The following is a 21,366-nucleotide window of genomic DNA, read 5'->3' as shown; positions in this document are numbered from 1 at the left end:
AGATCCTCCATATATTATAAAGTATATTAGTTGTATTATTAATAATAATTATTATACATTTTATTGCTATATATAATTATAATAATATTAATTTTCTATTGATTGATTTATGCATTAATCTTTCTTTTTTTGCATTTCATTTCTCCAGCAAAAGTCTAAAGTGTTAATAACATATTATTAGGGATACCTACAAAAATTACGCATTATAGAAAATATATATAACACAGTGCTTTATTTTTGTAGAGTAGCCTATGTAACAAAAAAATATTGTTTTAGGTGGGCTTGAGTGGATTAATACCATGTCATTTCATTTCAATGGGGAAAATTGATTTGATACACATGTAAAATGGGTCACACCTTATTTATTGAATTCATTTATGACTTGGTCATGGATTGAATTAAACTTGCAAGTCAATGCACAACTGCTTTTCAGTTTTGCAGCATTTACATAAACTGTTCCATCAATCCACTCTACCTTAATGCTATTCGAGTACATACTATAAAGCAACTCAACTTTTTTTTTTTTTTAAGCACATGTATTGCCATGCTTTCCAAAAACACATCTATGAATAGCGGCGTAGGAGAGGAGACAGGCATCACCTCTGCTCTGTTCTAGCGTTTATGAAAGCCATAAATGGTTCTTTAATATAGTGGTAATCAGGGTGGTAATTTGGGTGGAATTGTCCTTTATTGTTGCCAGACATGGCTTCCCAAGTCCTGCCAACACACACACACACACACACACAGAGACAAAAGCGCACACTCGCTCTTGGGCAGACATGGTGTTCAAGGCCTAATTCACACCACATGCCAACAAACTGGGCGGTTGTGTGTATATGTGTCTGTGCGTCTGTGCTTGTTTTAATGCTGAGGTCAAAGCAGTAAATGGGAGGGGGTTCCCCAGATTTTGGTTCAAGTGTTAAAATTCATGTGTGTGCGTATGTATACAGCCACATCTGTGTATGTGTGTTTTAATTGCGGTCTCGGCAAAAGTCGCAAGTGCGCTCCATCCAGATGGTTCTCATCACGGTGAAAGCGCGGAGCATTTCTGTCTCTTTCAGCCTCCCTCTAATCTCTCGCTCTGTTTTTGCAATTAGTCCTTACTTAGCGTCTAATTTGACAATTCATTAAGTATGTGACATTATACTGTAACTCTTTCGCAACAGCGTTCTTCTCCTCCCTCTCGTTGTCAAACGATGCATTCAAAGTCATTGCGTAAGAAGAACATCCCGAGTCGCGGCCGTTAATTTGTGGCGTCGGCACATGCACACACAGACTTTCATAAATCAATATTTACTAAGGAACCTTTCCCCTTTGAGTCAGAGGAAGCAAATGTGCATCCTGCTGTCTCCCCTCTCAAACCCTCCGTCACGTGATTGTGTATGCGCTCAGCGCTCGTGTTTTGAAATGGGTGTTTTCTTGTTTGGTTTTCGGCACAGTTCAGACATTCCTGCAAGAAGACCTTTGCCTCTGGAACGGATTTGTCTTCACAATGGCGCGTTATTACGGAGTTTTAACACGACAGATGACAAACTTTTTTTTATATGGATACTTAAATGTGGACAAATATAAATAATATTAGGGGCGTTAGGGGCTTGGCTGGGCAGCACTGGAGGGCAGAGAAGTAGAGGAGGAGGAATTCTCTTCAATGTGCATCAGGGTCGCCTTACATCACTCTGACACATATAAACAGCGTGCAAGTGACACACATGACGATATCCTGACACACTTCTGCCTCAGAGGATGTGGACAACCCAATTGCAACGGTGCAAGGAGCGAGGAGGGGGGGGGGGGTGTAAGAGAGAGAGAGTGAGGCAGGACCAAATATTGGAAATAGGACATTTCAAATGAGTTTGGAGTCACGTCAAGAGTCAAGTATGCCGTAAAAAGGAGTGACCGGGATTAGACTGCATTTTATTCTTTCTTAACTCATTCACTGCCATTGACGGTTTTAGACGTCAAATATTCATTTGAACTATTTTTATTAGTTTAACATGTTTCCACTTTTGTTAACAAGAGTATGAAAACCTAGAATTTGTTTTATTGTACATTTAGAACAGATATCAAATGAGTGATTAATCGTGAGTTAACTCATAAAGTCATGCAATTAATTGCCGGACGCTCCTATTTTTTAAAATTGTAATTAATCGCATGACTTCAATAGTTAACTCACGATTAATCAAAAATTTCTGTTCAAAATGTACAATAAACATTTTTTTTCTAGGTTTTCATACTCTTGTTAACAAAAGTGGAAAACAAATGTTAAACTAATAGAAATAGTTCAAATGAATTTTTAACGTCAATAGTCGTCAATGGCAGTGAATGAGTTAAGTTGAAAAGCATGTTGTGGTGTGTGGCTCAGTGTACATGAACACGCTTAAATCACAAGGTCATTTTGGGAGTGCAACTAAATCATGAATTGCCATGGAAAGTAATGGAGGGAAATGTTGCCATTTAGGGTAACATTTTAACTAGGATGTTCGATGCCAGTTTTTTTTTCCAGACCGATACCAGTTGAGTAGTCACCGATATCAAGCACCGGTACCAGTCATACTTTTTATACATATGTTCGATACCACTTTTTTCCGGACTATATCAGTTTGAGTACTCAACTAATACCAAGTATTGATACCACTAGTACGTTTGATTCATTAAATTTCCCCCAAAACACAATGACAGATCATTTTAAAGAAAGTCCTTTTTATCCCAAAATAGCATTTTATCTTAAATTGCATGAAATGAATGGCCATTTTATATTCTTCTAATGTATCATTTCTACTTCTTACCAATACCTTCAAATAAGGCCAGGTATTGGCCCCATGAGATATGGTATCGGTACACGGCCATCACTAGACAGACCTCTATTGCAATTGTGTGAAATTTCCGGCAATTTTCTATTATCTTTTGTTTGTAAGATACACATAAGATTTATACAACACACAATAAAATTAATTTAAAGCCGCCACAAGAAGCGGCTGATACTGGGATTGGCCGCCGATACCTTAAAATAAAGTCTGGTATCGGCCCTATATCTATAGCTGGTATCGGTACTCGCCCATTGTTAATTTTAACATTTAAGTGAACTGCCTTACAAAAGAAAAATTAGTTATATTCCATTGTATTAGTAAATATGAATATAAGTAGAATATAATGGAACCGATCAAACAGTTTTAACTTCAATGTCGGAGTCACTCAAGTATAATAAGAAGTGACTTTAAAATGGAAATACGAAAAAACAACAACAGTAACTCTGGTGACAAGTCATGTATGGTGACTACTTTGAATGTGAGTCTGCTTCGTTTTCTGTGTACCGTATATTCTTCTTTTTGTGTTCTTTGTGCTGTCCTACACAATCAAAAAAAGGTACAAAAGCCGAATTTGATTCTTTTTGAAACCTAATTATGTTTGACTTAATTATTAGCCACGTTCATGGTTCAGTTCTAAACTGTTTTCCCTTCGAATATTCCACTTTTGATGTGTATCAACATTTGACCCAACGTCTCCACATGTAAACGTTCCCATCATGTCCGCTCTAACTCTTGCAGGCTCTTCAGGCAGCCAGACAGTTCCTGCTCCAGCAGGCCTCTGGACTCAACTCCCCGGGCAGCAACGAGGTCAAACAGAGCCCCGTGCAGGTCAGAACACACTCGCTAACACACACATGTGCAGAGGTCTGTGTCCATGTCAACTACACAGCGTGATATAGGCACATATCTTTCCTTCCTTATTGCTTGGGCTTCCTCCTTTTTATCACCTTTGTCACATTGGGCCAGTTTGATTTGTAGTGGTAGTTCACATTAGGGTCTTCGTTCGGGCTATAAAGTCATGAGATGGCAAAACTAGGAATATGTAATTTATTTTTTAAAAAGGGGAAAAAGTCTGACTTATTTATTTATTTATTTATCTATTTATTTATTTTGTATTATATCTCAATATTTGTATTAATAATAATAACTTATTTTATTACATTCATATACAACAGTGTGTATATATATATATATATATATATATATATATATATATATATATATATATATATATATATATATATATATATTTATATATAATGTGTTTATTATAATTATATTCATTTTCAGTTTTTATTTTATTTCTCTAGCAAAAGTCAAAAGTGTTTGTGATACTATTAGGAATAGACTGATAATCAGCAAGGATGTTCAGCATTTAGAGAAATATCAGCGTAGGCCTTATTTGAAAATCAGATGGCCGATAATAGATCGATTAAAAAAAAATTAATACATTTTCAGTTAACTTTATAAGAGATGCTGCTGACCCTTGAAACTCTCTATACCTTCAGTTTTTGTTGAAAATAAGATATTCTAAGTACAAATGTAACATTTCAGACATTTTGTTAAACTATTTACTGTAGCAAACAGTAAGGAGCTAAAAAAAAGAAAAAAGAAAAAAAAAGAAAGTTAATGAAAAAAGAAAAAGAAAAATGCAAATCTGAAAAGTTAGGCATTTTAACTAAGTTGGGCTGAATTATTTATTTTTATGCCAATATTTTCCCTTTTAGTGCACTGGAAAAACATATCAGTCTAGATCTACAAATTATGATTAAATAATAATAAATATTAAATTAAATTATTAGTTACATAATACATGAAAACATTGGCAGCTAACTTTTTTTTTTTTGCACAGTGCTGAAAAGCCATTACATTTATGATTCAAAATAGAATAAAAAAAATTGAATTATGACACTTTAATCAAAAGCTGAACAGCAATCATGAAGACTTTATTGACTTTGGATCAGTATCGGGAAATCTAAAGTAAATGAAGTGACTTTTAAGACATCATCATTTCAACATTGTGCTTTGTTTCTGAATTCAAGATGAACTCTGAACAGTGTCAATCAACACGCAATAAGCGGCGATGATACACGTACACGTGTGGTCGTGTCTTCCCCGACGCAGCCCTTCAGAAGTGACACATGCCTTCAATCTGCACTTCATTTAGTTTGTGGCTCTACAAATGACAACATCTTATATTAAACTGTGAAGGCTATGAAAGGAACAATGTTGTTCGAAATGTTTTATTTTCTGTTGTTCACACATAAAGTGTTATCATTGACCTGGAATGACAGATTTGGATGAAAAACACAAATTGAACACACGCTGACTTGACCTGCCTCATGTGCACATTCTGATGTGGGGTGTTACCTTTTACTTCCTTCCCTCGCTTTTTCTCCTAACACGCGGACGCAGACACACACAGCAAAAAAACCCTCCTCCTCCCCCTCTCGCCATCTCTGTCTTGTTTGTCTTGTTTGTTGGTGCCTGGCCTGTTAGCCTCCCTGCACTATCCAGGGCACCCGAGCTACATCTCTGTTGTCTCAGCTGTCAGCTCAAATGGTCACACACATCCTGCCAATGCACTCTAGGAAGTGTGTTGGCAGAGCGTGTGTGCCTGTGTGTGTGTGTGTCCTCAGTGAGCAAAAAACAAGGTACACACACAAAAAAGGGTGCTATTTACTAGATGCCACGGTAAACTTCCAAGATTGTAATTTGTGATTTGAAAACTGATTTGTTTTAGGCCTGGTTCTTGTTAAACGGATAAACCCTAAAAAAATTAAAAAAAAAACGTTTTTGCATCTTGAGTATGATCTAATTTGATTTTAAGGTAACGGCATCACTAGTAGAGATAGACTGATTTGTTTTTTGTTAGTTTTTTCAGGTACGGGTAGTCAATGCTGAGAACCGATATATGGAGCCGATATTCATTTTCACTCATGTGGGCCATTAAAAAGCCTTAAAAGTAATTAAATACATTTTGCTGGAATTGAGGCATTAAATGGCATTAAAAAAGTATTAAATACGATTTTCAGAGGCATAAATTTTTTTCAATACAATTGATGAAAAACATTGTTGTTCATGCTTTATTTTACCTTCAGCGTTTTACTTGCTTTTACGCAATTTAGCAATAATAAATGTGATAAAAATATTTTTATTTGTGGGGACTGATGACTAGCTGTAATTCACAATGAACAAAATGGCCTGGAGTCCACGAGTGTTTCATGTTCTAAATACCAATTGCTCTGAATTAGAAAAAAGAAAAAGAAAAAAGTCACTAACGTCCAACATGAAACACTAATCCCACCTAGTGGCAGAAAATTACCTCAACACAAATGTATGACTCAATGATTTACACTCCTTTTAACTCTTTTGTTATTATATCTTTTTAACTTCAATTAACTATATGAATTATTTACTATAAAATTACTGCATCAATCGTTGAAAAGATACAACCACATTTGTATTTTGGTAATCCCATACTCCATTTTGGTAATCCACTTTCATGTTAAATTATTTAACAAGAGTATGAAACACTTGGAAAAAAAAATGTTGTTGAACATTAAGCTTCAAGAAAAAAATGAATACAATTAAAAAGAAAACATTCAGCAAATAATTCACATCATTTATAAGTATGCTTGTAAATTGATTTGTAGCATGCCATATTTCAACGGCGAACGGTAGACACAAAATGGCCGACCTCAGGTTGTTCCATGGGGTGCTCTCTCACATGCAAATGAGTGTCAGACAATAATTAGATCTTTAGGAGCCTGATAATTAGATTTTTCCCCCCCTTTCTCTCTGAGGGACAGAAAGAGGGGGAAGACTTCTTCTTGTGTCTTGACTTCTCTGAAGTCATGGTTTATGCTGACAACAACTCTAATACTAACCCCCCTTGGACCCGCACCCATTCTCCATCATATTTCTCTTCTTTTTCTTCATTTGTAATGGAAGGGAGGGTCCGGACTGCAAGCCAAAGAAACTCACTCAAGATTGTATCTGCTCCATGATTGGTTGTTCTGAGATGGTCTTTGTGTGGGACTGCTTTGCGTGAGATATTATCAGTCCACTCTGTGTGTGCACGCGTGTGCGTGTGCGTCACCGTCTCGTGTCACATCCAGGAGAAACTTGACAATAGCTCACGTCTCTCGACAGGCAATTGCAGGAACAATTGATGGCGTCCAATGGGAGTGTGGCTGCACTAAAAGTACAATAGTAGGATCAAATTTAATTAATAATAGAATCAAATGCTTTGTTATTGTTATTGAATTTATTGAATGATTGTGTGTTGGTCCATTGCTTGCTGCCAGTGGGATGCGGACCTTTTTTTTTTTAATACGAGACTTTATAAAAATATGATCGGCTGGATCAAATTGGCACATATTCGTTGATCGGTTGTCGATCAACGACGTGATTGATCGGACCCGCAAAATAAGACATTACAGCAAATGCAATCTCATTTATTCTAGGGACGTTCTGTGCAGCCATTGTTGATGACACAAATGAGTTATCTTATCTTATCTAAGTCTCTCTGTCGCATCAAGTTTTTTTAAAGGAATGCTTGACTCATTGAGCCATTTTCAGCAGTAAAAAGTTAATATTTAGTCCAGAATCAATTTGATAACTTCATTATTTTTCATGAACAATTAATACCTTTAAAAATAAAATGTTCCACTTGCTGTGGACTTAATTGCCGGTGGCGGAAGTGGGTGGGAACCCAATTGGCTGAGACATTAACAACTGGCGGATTAGCCAGCAGGATGCGCGCCTCCGCGACCTTCCACGCTTGGCACGCGCTCATATGGCGGGCGGGTGGCACATATACCGCATACCCACTTGGCGCTGCTCGTCGGCGCACTTAACACGCCGCCACTTGGCATGCACACATACAGATTAGCGCGCGTGCTTGGCGGCGGCCCATACGTGTGTAATTGAATAGTGAGGTGTCCTGTTTTCATGTCTTATTGAGGAGCGTGTTAAATTAGGAGAAAATGTGAAAAGACTCATTAGAGGAATGTTAATTAGTTGCGGTCTGAAGAGGCCTGGCACCAACACCAGGTTGTAGAGAGCGTCGTGACAGTCCAGAGCCAAGATTTTGCTTCACTGAAACATTTTCCGATGCGTGTTGCTGTTTCAGATCATCTGCGTCTGCACATGTGTGAGAAACTCAAGCATACATTGTTTAAAAGGTCTTTATAGTAAGCAACAAAAGTATGTGAAAAGATGAGTGCTCTGCCCCTCAGAGCGGGACTCAAGCAGCCCTTCTTTCCTTTCTCCATTATTTCCTTCTAAAGTGTTTTTCCCAAAGCACTCCTTTTGTCCACTCACTGAAAGTGTTTAGTCGACAGTTTCTCTCATTTGATGTGCGGGGAATTGCCAGGGTGCGTATGTGTGTGTGTGTGTGTGTGTGTGTGCGTCCGCGTCGGACAGGCGGGGACGGAACAAAGCTGGGGGTGCGCGGGGTCCTGACAGTTTGTGAAGGGTGTATGGGAAGAGGTTGGGATCGGGCCGGGATGGAGAGAAGGGCCTGCTTGTGAGCGCTGGAGTGTGAAACTTATTTTGTGATTTGAAACATGAGTGAAATCAATAATGAAATATGGTCAATAACAGCCACTCCTCACACTTCCCAATGCAGTGGCCCGAGTGTGTGTTTGCGTGTGTGTTTCTGGAAGTGTGTCGTCATTTTTATTCGGAGGCACTGGGGCGTTAGATGGACGATGGCGGTGGTGGTCGGTTTTTTGGGGGGAGGGGGTCAAGGGGAGGGAGTGGGTAGATTTTCCACTTGAACTTGATTGTCTGTCACTATCCTCTGAAGTTTCTTTTATTTTCATTTTGTCTGTGCCCTGTCAAGGAGAGTATTTGGCACAAGTGTGTGTCATACATGTGTATGGCCACATGAACGGTGCACCTCCCAGCTCACTAATAAGCCCCCAGTCAGTGTTCTCCAACACCTCCTCCAGCCGCCATTCGGAGAGCTGCCTCTGGAGAGGCTTTTCACACCTGTGTGTCTTTTAATATAGACAGATGCAGCATATTTTACGACGAGCGTGTGAATGCTAAGTAATAACTCACATGTCATCATGTTACACCTGCCTGCCACCTGTGAGCAAGATGCCAATTCAAAAGAAGTATAGCTGAACCGCCATCATGAAACGTGCACAAGATTGTACAATTTGGACATTTCTTGGGACAAAAGGCGTTTCCAAAGTCTCTGAAAAATTCGGACTTTATTTCAACAAGACTTTCTAACAAATTGGAGGTGGAGCAAATGTGACAATAAATATTCCATATTAAAACAAACCAATATTCCATATTTAAAAAAGTGCTTATATCTACGGAAGTGTGGGATTACCAATGTAGAGGTACGTTCAAACTTATTTCAATACATTCCAACAAATACTTTATACGTATTTTATTTGCAATGTTCGAACATACTTGCAGGCTAAATACTGAACTATTTCATATATAAAATGTGGAGGAAACCTTTGTTTTGACTGGCAAATACATTTAAACGTATTTGAAAGTACGTGAACTTATTTACAGTAAATTAATTTGAACAAGTACTGTATGCACAAATGTTTTTGCAAATAGGGTTAAAAGTATTTGCAAGTATGTTTGAAGTACTTGCAGGCTAAATGCTAAACAAAAGTTACTTGCACATGCACGATTAAATACCCTGTGGCATTATGGGGGGAAATTCCCAATGGAAATCTTGCACTGCAAAAATATTAATAAAATAATAATTCTTAATTAAATTAATATAAATTAAATAATAATAAATATTAATATAAATAAAATAACTATTTGATAAAATTGAAATGATGGATAAACAGATTTTATATTTAATTTATAAATACAAATATTTTTATTTTTATAATTTATTTACATATTTGTATAATTTAGGCCAATTGCTGAAAAAAATATTTCGATACCTAGACATTATGGTGAAAAAATGCATTTTATCTAATTTGACAATTTCTTACTTGCGTATATATCCCCTCCCCTCCATACAAGCTATGTAAAATATGTCAATTTTTCCAGAACCTCAAAGAACAACCACTTTCTCTGCTCTCCAGTGATGCATTCTTCAGATAATCCAATTATTCCATCTTTTAAACAGTTTATTTCTCTTCAAATCCTCAACATCGTATGCACACTTTTATGCAGTTTGAGTGAGCAATTTGTCACATATCGATGATGTCAATCAAACAGATTTGTCCATGCTTGATGCCAGTATGAGTTGTTGATGTCCTCCTGAGGGAAATAAGAATTGGAGGCGAGATGATCAGAACATCCCCAACTCTGCTCACCTTTTTTACTTTGCTCATCAGTGCCCCCCAGGCTAATGTGGCCCCTGGCCCCACTGTGGATTAGTGAGTAGGGGTACTCACCGCACACAATGGAAGCCCTTTTAATTCCAGTAGCGGGCTGACCCTGAGCTCCAAACACTCTTTACACAGTAGGGACTCCTTCACTTACTTTTTTCTCCTTTCTCCTTCAGTCCTCTCTTGGAGAGCCCACTTACTCCTGAAAAACCTCCCACCCTTCCATGCCCTCCTTTTATTATTTTGCAAGAGGAAGAGACAGGTTGCTTATCTGGGGAAAGATAGCTTTTGTACAAACAAGTCCGAGTTCAAGAAAAAACACGGGACTTCACTTTATTAGGAATGGAGTGTGTATCCCTTCAGTGGCACCGGAGGGTCATGCATGCATGCATGCATGCAAACAACACAAGTTGCACAAGTCAGGTTTTCAGGCACATCAAGGTTTGTGAGTGACAAGGAGAGTAACAGAGAGGGGAGAGGTGCTAATGCTCAGTGACAGGGATAAACAGCACTGCTGGGGTGGGAGGGCTTGCTCCTACCAGGGGAGCAAGAGGGGAAGGAGGAGGAGGTGCGTGTCAGCCTCTCTTTTCCTCCTCCCTTGTCATTTTTTCAATTATCCCTCTCTCCTATGTGTCCCCGTAGACCCAGAGGCAAGGTGCACATCATTTAGACTGAGAGCCTGTTTAGATGGTGATTATGGCAGCGCTTCTTTTTCTTCTTTTCTCTCGGCGCCGCATGAACACAGTTTGGCCTTGACTCAGATTTGCTATCGACTATTATTATTATTATTAATATTATTATTAGGCTTTGCACGATCAGGATTTCCCGGACGATCGGCAATCAGTGAGTTTGAAAAAAAGAAAAAGAAAACCAATCACAGATTCCATTTGAAGATGATGTAATATGTCTATTTAAATACCTTCTACATTTACTCTTTAGTTGACAGCCACCATTCGCGGAAAATACGGACTGGCCCGGCCCACGAATAGCGAAACGCCACATATAAATGACATCGATTGAAATGCATGCGGGATAGGGGGGTCTTCAAAAAATGCTGATAAACATTAAATATAACTTATAATGTCCTATTTTGTGGAGCTGATCAATAATGCTATTGATCGATCAGGCAAATTAAGAATATTATAGCCGATCACCGATTATGCAAAAAATGCAGATTATTGTCCGATCCCAATCCAGCCAATCAGATCAGTGTAAAATATGTTATTATTATTATTATTATTATTATTAGTATTATCATCATCATCGTCGTCATCATTATTATTATTATTATAATTACTATCATTATTATTATTAGGCTTTGTCATCATCATCATCATGATTATTATTATTATTATTATTATTATTATTATTATTATTATTATTATTATTATTATTATTATTATTAGGCTTTGTCATCATAATTATTGTTGTTATTATTATTATTATTATTATTATTATAATTATTATTATTATATTGTTGTTGTTTTGTGTGGGTGTGGGTGTTTTGGGAATTATAACAGCTTCCACTCATTATGTCGCTCACCTTCAGTTCCTTATAAACGCGAGCTGATCTCATGCATGGACTCCAGCGAGTCTGTTATGCTTCCGCCATGCAGACCGCACGCCTCACCTGTGCTGAATTGAAAGGGATTGACAGGAGCCGCTTCAATTGGCCGGGAATCAAGACGACTGTGTTCACTCCCACAACGGCACTAATACAAATTTCGAACTGCGCCCGTCTATGAAATTACCGAATGAATGTAAACTCCACCCATGACACCTGTTTATCTATTGAATGTGTAATTTGATGAAACTTGTATGGAGTTGTTTGTTTGTTAATGCAAGAGAACGCGATCAGAAGCCGGTATCCAAATTCCATTCCTTCCTTGAAGATAATGCAGTCATTTGAGCAGCCTGTCTGTATATCAACATGGAGGCTAGTCCATCTCCAAGGCACTGGTTTAATATCAGATCGTCCTCCTCACCATCTTGCGAGGTTTCATCCGGGATGTAAAGTGGGGCTTTCCCTCATTCTTGTTTGAATGGAAAGTCATCAAGGGAGAAGAGGAGAGAGGGATGGCTCCCTCATTGAAATGCAAGTTGCATCCCCCCTTTCTCCTCTCTCCTCTGGGGACTCCCTGCCTTTCTCCTCCTTCTATTTCCCATCTTTCAGACGCTCCCTCTCTTCCTTTGTTAATCAGTTAAACTCCCTCTTCAAACAGCCCCTCTAATTACTCCTCCACTCTCTGTAAACGACAGGGCTGTCTCTTGCATCTCGTCTCCATCCCTCCCCGCCTCCCTTCCTCCCCCAGCTCCCGCTCTCCATGGCAGGGGTTGACCTCTGTCAGCCACCAGGCTCTCAGCAGTGCGCTCCCGTGCACGCACCGTATAACTGATTCCTGCATGTTAATGAAGGGAGCAGTGTGTTAGGTTAGGATGTAATGCTATTTTATCTCACTATTGGTGATGCATTTCATCTGGTTGCACAGTCACTAAACCAGTGGTTCTTAGTCTTGAATTAGAAAATTTGTGTTCTTGTATTCCCCGTCTCCATCTCCATTGGTTTTGCTCGATAGCTAGTTGTGCTGGACTAGAATTGTCAACTCAACTCAACTTTGTATTTTATTGAGCACTTTAAAACAACCACTGCTGTTTTTTTAAAGATGGAACCCAGTGCCAGCAGATACAATGAAAACAGCAAAGGCCCCAGAATTGAACCCTGTGGAACACCATATGTTCTGTTAAACATGTTGCACATATTCGTCCAACCACTTTCTTTTATTGCTTGACATAGTTAGTATGTATATGGATTAAAATTATAATGAATATAAATTAATAGGGATGGATGAGTACTGATACCAGGTATTTGAAGGTATCGGGTACTAGCGACGGTGGCCGATACCAATATCGACTGAAAGAAGATATTTTGATTGGACTTTTTTTCTGGCCACTGCATTATTTGTTTCATTTTATTTATTTATATAAATTAATTTCTTTGTTTTTCTTTACAAAATATGTATTTTATCGGACCCATTTTCCATGTATTGAATGTTTGGAATGGGGGGGGGGGGTGTTGACTGTATAGTAAATAAACAAGCTGTTTAAATAGATATATTGGTCCGTCTAATATTCTTTTCTTTTCTTTTTTTGCTTGCTGATTGGTGATCGGCTCTAAAATCCTGAACGTGTAAAATAAGATGACCTGACTGGAATTTGCTATTCGAACAAAAAGCTTGTCTCTAAAATAGAATTAAAATATGATTAAACTTCAGTATAAAAATAGGGATGTGACACGTTCCTGATTGAGTAACTGTTGGCCAGTTTGTTTTACTTTATTAGGGATTTCTTAATTTTTCAACAGTGACGTCCTCATTTTCTCCCTCTGCCACCCGGCCCCACCTTTCTGGCATTAATCTACACACACATCTCCCGCTTTTAAATTAACATGCAACAAGAAAAAAGGGGGGCGACAGAAGAAGGGGGGGGGGGGAATTAAATGCATTTAATAAATGGCTGACTTCAAATCGGCCAGCTTTTCAGCCTCCCCCTATTCAACAGCCCAATGAAAGGGGAGAAATCATTCACAGGGAGAGACAAAGCCGAATGAAAATATAATTCTGCATTGTGAGGCGCTTTTGTCCCGGCCCGTCAAATCGTTAATGGCAGGGCTTTTGTTTTGTGTCGTCGCTTACCGCCTGGCGGTGTCGTACGGCGGTGGCATCGCGTGCCCCCATAATCACCACGCTTTGTGATATTAGATTATAGGGGCAATTAATGGCATCAAACCATAACCGCTCAGCATTCAGGTTGTCACACACACGCATTCAGCCTCATCTACATCCTCACACACCAGTTCCGTATATCAGCACTCGCGCCCATGCGGGGCATTAGCCGACATGTGGAAAGGTGCTATAACTCCAATAATTATTATGCCTCTGACTTGAAAATGTCAATGGCGGTGTGTATAAAATAGAACGTAGGAGTTGTCAGCACGGAAGAATGGGATGCACAAGAGCAATTAATTACAGCTTTTCATTTGGCAGCCTCGAATGACGAGGCCCGGTGGAGGGGCCACGCTGGCATGATGCCAAGTGGTGGCCAACATCGCTCCCACCTTGCTCACCGCCCCCCCCCCCCCCCCCGCGTACCAACTGACACGGCCCCTCCCCCTACCCCTCGCTCCACTCCGTCATTAATGCCGCCTGTCTCTAATCTCAATTGCATATTTGGTAACACAGTTTATTCATCTTCATGCTTAACTCAGCCACCTTCTACTTTTCCGAGCCCTACTCACATCATTCCGGAAAGCCAAGCTTCCACAAAGTTTAGTTTAGTGTCACCATACAGTCTTTTTTGCCACAGAATTTAGTTCAACATGTCACCGTACAGTATTTTTTGCCATACAAGAATAAAGTGTAATTGCACATCCACTACAGTAGGTGGCAATGGCACGCTCATTATTTATGTGATTTTTTAAGTTGGTCAACAATTCTCTTTTTAAACTTAAGTTGGTTCAGCAATTCTCTTTTTAGACTGTATTGAATTATTCTTGTTATTTTCTTTTCATAAATTCAAAGCAGCTCTTCACACTTCCCTCTGTAACTTCCCTAGCATTCTCGTGGGTAGCGAGCAGTGATACCATTTGACCGTGATGGTGACAAATAATTCTACGCTGAGTGGATGTAGATAAATGGCCAGTTTGTGAGGTGATAAGTCATGCTTGTATTTCTCTATTAAAGTGCCATCACTGCTTAACAGGCAGGATTATTTGTATTGCGAAGGCAGTATAGTTTATTGACGTGTAGGCAGTGAAGGAAACGCGAGTCATCCCTCAGCCTGTTAAGAGAGACACTAGATCCACTCTGGCAGTCACGCGCTCACTGCCCGTCTCACTGAATATCTGTAATCTGCTTTGTCTTTATTTCCCTTAATTGTTTCCTCTGTCATTTATCTATTAATTTAATATGTAAATCTGTTTTTAACACACATCAATTTAGCATCTATCCTGCGCTTATGTCTCACTGAAATGTGGGATTAGTTTGCTTTCAGTTGTGTTGTTTGTAATCAGATTAGCACCCCTGCCTATCTGCGTGTATAATGTTTGCACATTTCTTTTTCTCTATGCTGTGTCTTTGCTTGCCTGCCACACGCTCTGATGAGATAGACATCTCGCACTGACAGCCGGGATGTTGTTGTATGTCTTTTCGTAGCCAGGCTTGAATATGCGGGAAGTAAATCGCAGGCAACCATAATCATGTGTTTATGGAGCGAGATAAGATGTATTTATTATTTTTTAGATGAAGATTGCCTATCGGAGCTTGTATATCTGCTGCTGTCCCATAAATTGCCTCAATTATTTTCAACAATGCCAGTGAAGTGGAGGAACGTGCCAACAAAATATGTCTTTACTTGTCTTTGTGTGATTTGATCTATAACTAACATTTTAAAATATGTATTTTATATTTAATACAAAGTGCTGATTCACCTGTCAGTTTACTGTGTATAAATAAACTCGTCTTCGGAGTCTCTTTTTTTGGGGGGGCTAACTGGCATAGGCCATTGTTTTCATTGGCATATGGGGCAACTCAAGTGGCCACTTGTCTGAATTGTATTTCAGTTGTCAAGTTTTCTAATAAATCATGACTGGTTTCCGTTTTTGTTGTGGCATTAAAATGAGTCATTGAGCTACCTTAGTTTAAACTGTGTACATCTTGGGCATAGCTAGCTAGATAGATAGCTAGGTACAGTTAGTTAGCAGCTTACTGTAGTTAGCAGCTAGCTAGCTACTATAGATAGATAGATAGATAGATAGATAGATAGATAGATAGATAGATAGATAGATAGATAGATAGATAGATAGATAGATAGATAGATAGATAGATAGATAGATAGATAGATAGATAGATAGATAGATAGATAGATAGATAGATAGACAGACAGACAGACAGACAGACAGACATTCTTAATTCATCCCGTGAGGGAAATGAAATAAGTATTAATGATGACTCTTTTCACATAAAACTCTAAAGATTTGACCGTGTTTGTGTTACTTTATCCAGCTCCCCGTATCCATGGCTATGATGAGCCCCCAGATGATTACTCCCCAGCAGATGCAACAGATCCTGTCCCCCCCTCAGCTCCAGGCCTTGTTGCAGCAACAGCAGGCGCTCATGCTTCAGCAGGTGAAACAAATGCGCCTAAGCAAACAAACACACGCACACGCTGGTTGTGTTGTGCTAGTGTGTCTGGTTGGACTCGCTCCCACACCAACATGTTTAGATGTGTCTGATGCTTCATTGTGCGATGATACAAACTAGGTGTGCCTGTATCTCATTTAACGCTGTGAGATCATTGAAGGTAAACAAAGGCAAACATTCTGACTCATGCGCACATTTTTTCTTTTAAAGTTCCTCCTCTTTTGCATTATTACTACTGTGCATGATTGTTATTATAGCTAAGCATGACCCCACCTGTAGGGACACACATGCACTAACCAGTATTTTAGGACGGCTTCGGGTATTCATTGTTGTCATAGTAACAGCCAACAAACAAACACTGCTCATCTGCAAAAGATCTGTCAAATGTTATGACACAAGATGTGACCTCTTGCCTACGTGTGAAATACACTTGCATTTAAGATTAAGAGTCAAACAGTCTGACCTTATGAAAAAGTGTACATCCAAAAATGTTCTTTACAATAATATATTCTACGTGCCCCCCACTTGTCTAACTCATTCTGATTAAATTGCGTTTGCGGAAAATGAATTAAGCAGCAAAATGCACCCACTTTTAAAATCCATGGCAAAGGGCGGCCATTTTGTGTGGTTTTTGTGTGACGTTTAAGCCATATTTTCCTCAAGGTTTGGTCTTTTACAACGTTATCCAATCATAAAGGACCTCTACAAATCACATTGTGAATGTAAGATTGGCTAAGAACCTCCTCACCTCCCCTACGACAGTGAAGTCAAACTAATAAAACCGCGCAGTTTAACATCATTCTCCCTGTTAATTAACCACAGTATGGACTTGCTTCCAGTCTATATTTGCAAGCCAGCACTTTTGCACAAAAGAGAAAGAGACAATCAGCTGACATATCACTCAGCAGAGCGTTAAATTTCATAACCCCATGGCAGTACCGCATTGTATAAAAGTGTAAGGGAGGTTTACGGTCCACTACCACATAATATTTGTGTGTATGTGCGTGTAAGTTAACCTTTAAATTTCCTCTAACCTTTACTTATGCTAGAACTGCTCGGCCTTTCCTTCCTTACCAAGGCAAGGTCATGGTAATAGGCTGAAGAGGTGAGTGCCTCACTTCCATACTCTTAATGCATAGAGCCACTGAATCAAATCATTAAAAGACCTTAATTATCACTTAATTATTCCCTCAACTCACCACTCGGTGAGTGTGCTCGCATATGCATTTGCATGTGTGACGAGGAGGGGGATCAGGACTAGTGAGGCAGAAAAGAGATATTAACCCCGCTTAAGGAAGAATAAAAGAAAGGAAGGGAAAGAAAGAAAGAAAAAAAAAAGTCCCGCGTCTTCTATTAAAACAAATTAAAGATAAGAAAGTACATCATTGTTGAAATGCAAAGTAAATTATGCAAAACTCAAGCTATGGCCGGGATAAGATTGAAGGCGGGAATGTAAAATGGCGCGTTGCACAAAGGAGCGTTCCGCCGCTCAGTTAGGATGTTCACTGGTGTCTAGTCGGCTCGATGCCGGGTCAGACGGATGAGAGACTGCAGCAACTGCTGCTCTGTGAAGTCATTCTCCTCGGAGAAGCCTCTTTGAACATTTGATGCGCCATGAAACAAAGACAAACTGCAGAGGCGCGCACACATAGGCGCTGATCTCAAGAGGATAACCTCCCCTGCACACACGCACACTTAAGCGCACACTGTGGTCAGAGTTTTCCCCGCCTGCGTTGCTCCCCTCGTGTGCCAGATTGTAATCTTAATGGAGCGGCCTGACTAAATGACTGATTACGAACACAAATGCACAGACAGGCTGTGGTCAGTCAGGGGAGACAACGCTTGGGTGTTTGCGATGTGTGTTTTTTAAATTAAAGAATGGTCCCAGCGGAATGGGCCTGCGGTGGGGTAGTGGTTCACAGAGCTGATTTTTGTGCGGCTGGCGTGAGTTCAATTCACACTCGGCGTCATCTGGATGTTTTCAGTGGACTGCATAATACATCGATTTTGACTTTATTTCACTCCTGGACAGTAAATATGGATTTATTTGTGGTGGGGCCAGGTCATATTAGTTTAATCAACATGTGTTTCAATGCCACATATTCACACTAGTATGTTTTTTTGCATGCATTATGCATTAAATTCAAGAAGTGAAATTTTAGATGATGAACAATAAAATACTGATGGAAGAGGGAGGGCTTGCAACACACAGATACTAATCATTTTAAAACAATGACAAATATTAATAATAAAAGGACAGCGTATTTGAGGTCAACAGTAGGGTTGGACAAGTTAAATGCTGGAGGGGGTCACAATTTTTCATCAGAAATGCACTTCCTAACCAGATGTATGACAATAACGGCATTTTAAATATGGAGACAATACATGCAAAATATGTGATTTTAATAAGCCGGTACATAATAAAATGTTCAGGTTTGAAGCAAGTAAAAAAAAAAAAAAAACTGTCACATACTGTGATTTTTTATTTTATTTTTATTTCTATTTGGGGGGGGGGGTGTTCTCTTGTATAAACATTTCCATTCAAGGACGGCACAAAACTGCTGAACAGCGAACCAATTTTTGTAAAAAAAAATTCTCCACAGAAATCAACTCCATCAACGTTTTTATATTACTGAGGTACTATGTCAATATTCGGCCTACTGACATTGTAGTTAGTATAGAGTAGTATGAGACCCTGTGCAAGCACAACTAAGCCATGCCTGCCATCTAGTTGTGAATGGTGATATTACAACTCAAGCACGGCATACTAATGATTGGTTGGTTGCTGAATTTAATTATTTCTTCTTCTTTTTTTCAATATTTATTTTTTACCTGGTTTTCCATATCACCCCCCCCCCCCCCCCCTTTCCCCCTGTTCTTTGTGGAAAACTTTTTTTTATGTATAATATTATATATATATTGAGTAATTAAGGTTTGTGGCCGCTAGTTGCTCATCCCTGTTCTAGTAAGTGCAAAAGAGAAATATGTAAATAATAAACAAAAATATAGGCATTTGACTTTTCAAGTATTGCAAGTTGCAGAGTGTAAACCCAGTGTAATCATTCAAATGAACATGATTACAAAATAAAATATAAATACTGCAGTGGGGTACTGTGGTTGACATATATTGATGTCATTTGTCCAGGAGTCTGATGGCGTGTGAGTAGAATCTGTTTTTGTCTGTCCAAATTGTTTCTCAATCCAAAGAATGCATTTTCAAAGTAATTATTTCAGCGAATAGTTGTAGTACTGCTTTCTTCCACCAGTACAATGGAAGCATCGGAAGTTGAAGTGCAGTGCTTAAGTAAACGTGTGTCGCAGTCCTACCAGTGGCTCTCAGCCAGTATCAGCTGGGATCGACTACAGCCCCCTGCGGTGATCTCATGAATAAGTGGTGTAGATAATGACTATCTGTGTGTAATTCCCTCGGAGGGATGTGGTCCTGCTCAGCGTTATAGACCCTGTGGATGGATGTAAAAAAAAAAAAAAAAAAAGATCCATCCTCGTACCATTTTGGCCTGTATGCAGTCACAGGGTATTTCCGGTCACAGCCAGATTCTCAGATGCAGTGTTTAATTGCTTGCCATACATAATTGCCGTACAAGTCAACACACCTCTTCACCTCCCTGCAGCTCCAGGAGTACTACAAGAAACAGCAGGAGCAGTTGCACCTGCAGCTCCTGACTCAGCAACAGCAGCAACAACAGCAACAGCAACAGCAGCAGCAGCAGCAGCAGCAGCAGCAGCAGCAGCAGCAGCAGCAGCAACAGGCCGGAAAGCAAGCAGCAAAAGAGGTGACCATAAAGTGCACACTCATTCTGTTGAAGTACACTTTGAAATATACGAGTGCCCTCAAATGCATCAAAAAGTGGTTGACATGAGGAGAAAAATTCCATCAAAGTGTCCGATGTATTGAATGTGCGGTAAGCTACATATGTTGGCCGTCTCCTTCTTCTTTCCTCGTCTTCCTGTGCGGTTTGCGGTCAGCTCATCTCCAGACAAGCATTAGCGAGCGCACGCTGTCATTTTCTCCACAAGCCCGCCATGTGGAGGCAGCGTAGGCGTGCGGTGCCAAGCCATCCGCTACCTTGCCAGAGCCCTCATTTACATGCCTTCAACTGTGGGCCTGAGGTGAAATATCCATGTAGGAGGGGTCTTCCTCTCTTTTAATTGACAATTAACCCCGCCAAGCGCTGGAGGCCTCTGACGCTTTCTCGCTCGCTCTCTCGTGCGTTGATAAATACAAACGCGCCGCTTTAACTACGGCTGCAAATCACTTCCGAGGATCATGTCAAGGCCCAATCAGAAAGGATTCCGCTCCATGGGACAAGATTGCCGTAACCTGCGTTGGACTGATTGTCCTTCTGTGCTGTTTGTCTATTTTTGCAGGTTTAATACTCAGCGAAGAAAAAAATTGGAATGTGCCAAACATTCTTGAGAGACAAATATTATATTCATGCAAAATTCCAGTCTGAACTTATTGCTCTTTTTGGGATACTTTTCCATACACCACATACCAGAAAAGCACCAAAGAGGAAAAATGTCATCAGGATCATAGAACCAAAGATGAAGCTTATTCTAAAATGGGAAAGTGGTACATTCATGCTTGTTCTGGCTGCTCAGTATAATAAGCTAAGTTGGCAATAAGTCGCTAATGATAATAACAGAAGAGTAACAGAATGCACATCGGAAAGTATTCGCCAACCAAGCTGTAATCTTCCCTCTGTGTTGTCATATTTCATTGAAGTTATAGTTTTAATATTTCTAGCTGTGGTTAACTTCTTTTAAAATTCATGACATCTTCCAAGCATTTCTCCACTTCCCCGTACAAGTAGAGACTCATTTTACTCTTCGCTGGTTTTACTATTAACAGCGGTGATTTATACTTTCAAATTAAAATTGTGCCTGTGCTTTAAATAATGTGGGAGAAAAATCACTTTAAATCCATATGTTGACCAGCATTTTTGAACTGATTGTGTTTGATTTTAGATGTTCCACTTCCATTTTCTTCACGGCTGAACTAAAGGGCCGACTTGC

At 39.4% G+C, this 21,366-nt stretch overlaps 1 protein-coding gene across 2 annotated transcripts in view; it reads left to right on the top strand.

Moving 5' to 3' along the window:
• foxp4 (forkhead box P4) overlaps positions 1-21,366 on the top strand; it is a 127,959-nt gene that overhangs the window by 72,174 nt on the left and 34,419 nt on the right. For both annotated transcript variants that reach the window (XM_086086935.1, XM_086086934.1), the window contains exons 3-5: positions 3,546-3,635; positions 16,192-16,314; positions 19,962-20,123. In XM_086086935.1, the coding sequence (XP_085943061.1) occupies positions 3,546-3,635; positions 16,192-16,314; positions 19,962-20,123 (375 nt within the window). The remainder of the gene's footprint in view (positions 1-3,545; positions 3,636-16,191; positions 16,315-19,961; positions 20,124-21,366) is intronic.

Source organism: Leptonotus elevatus, chromosome 10, assembly GCF_054856555.1.
Source record: "Leptonotus elevatus isolate MCC_2025b chromosome 10, RoL_Lele_1.0, whole genome shotgun sequence".
Lineage (NCBI taxonomy): Eukaryota > Metazoa > Chordata > Actinopteri > Syngnathiformes > Syngnathidae > Leptonotus > Leptonotus elevatus.
The sequence above is the reverse complement of the archived record's forward strand: the minus strand, read 5'-3'. Positions and strand labels throughout refer to the sequence as shown.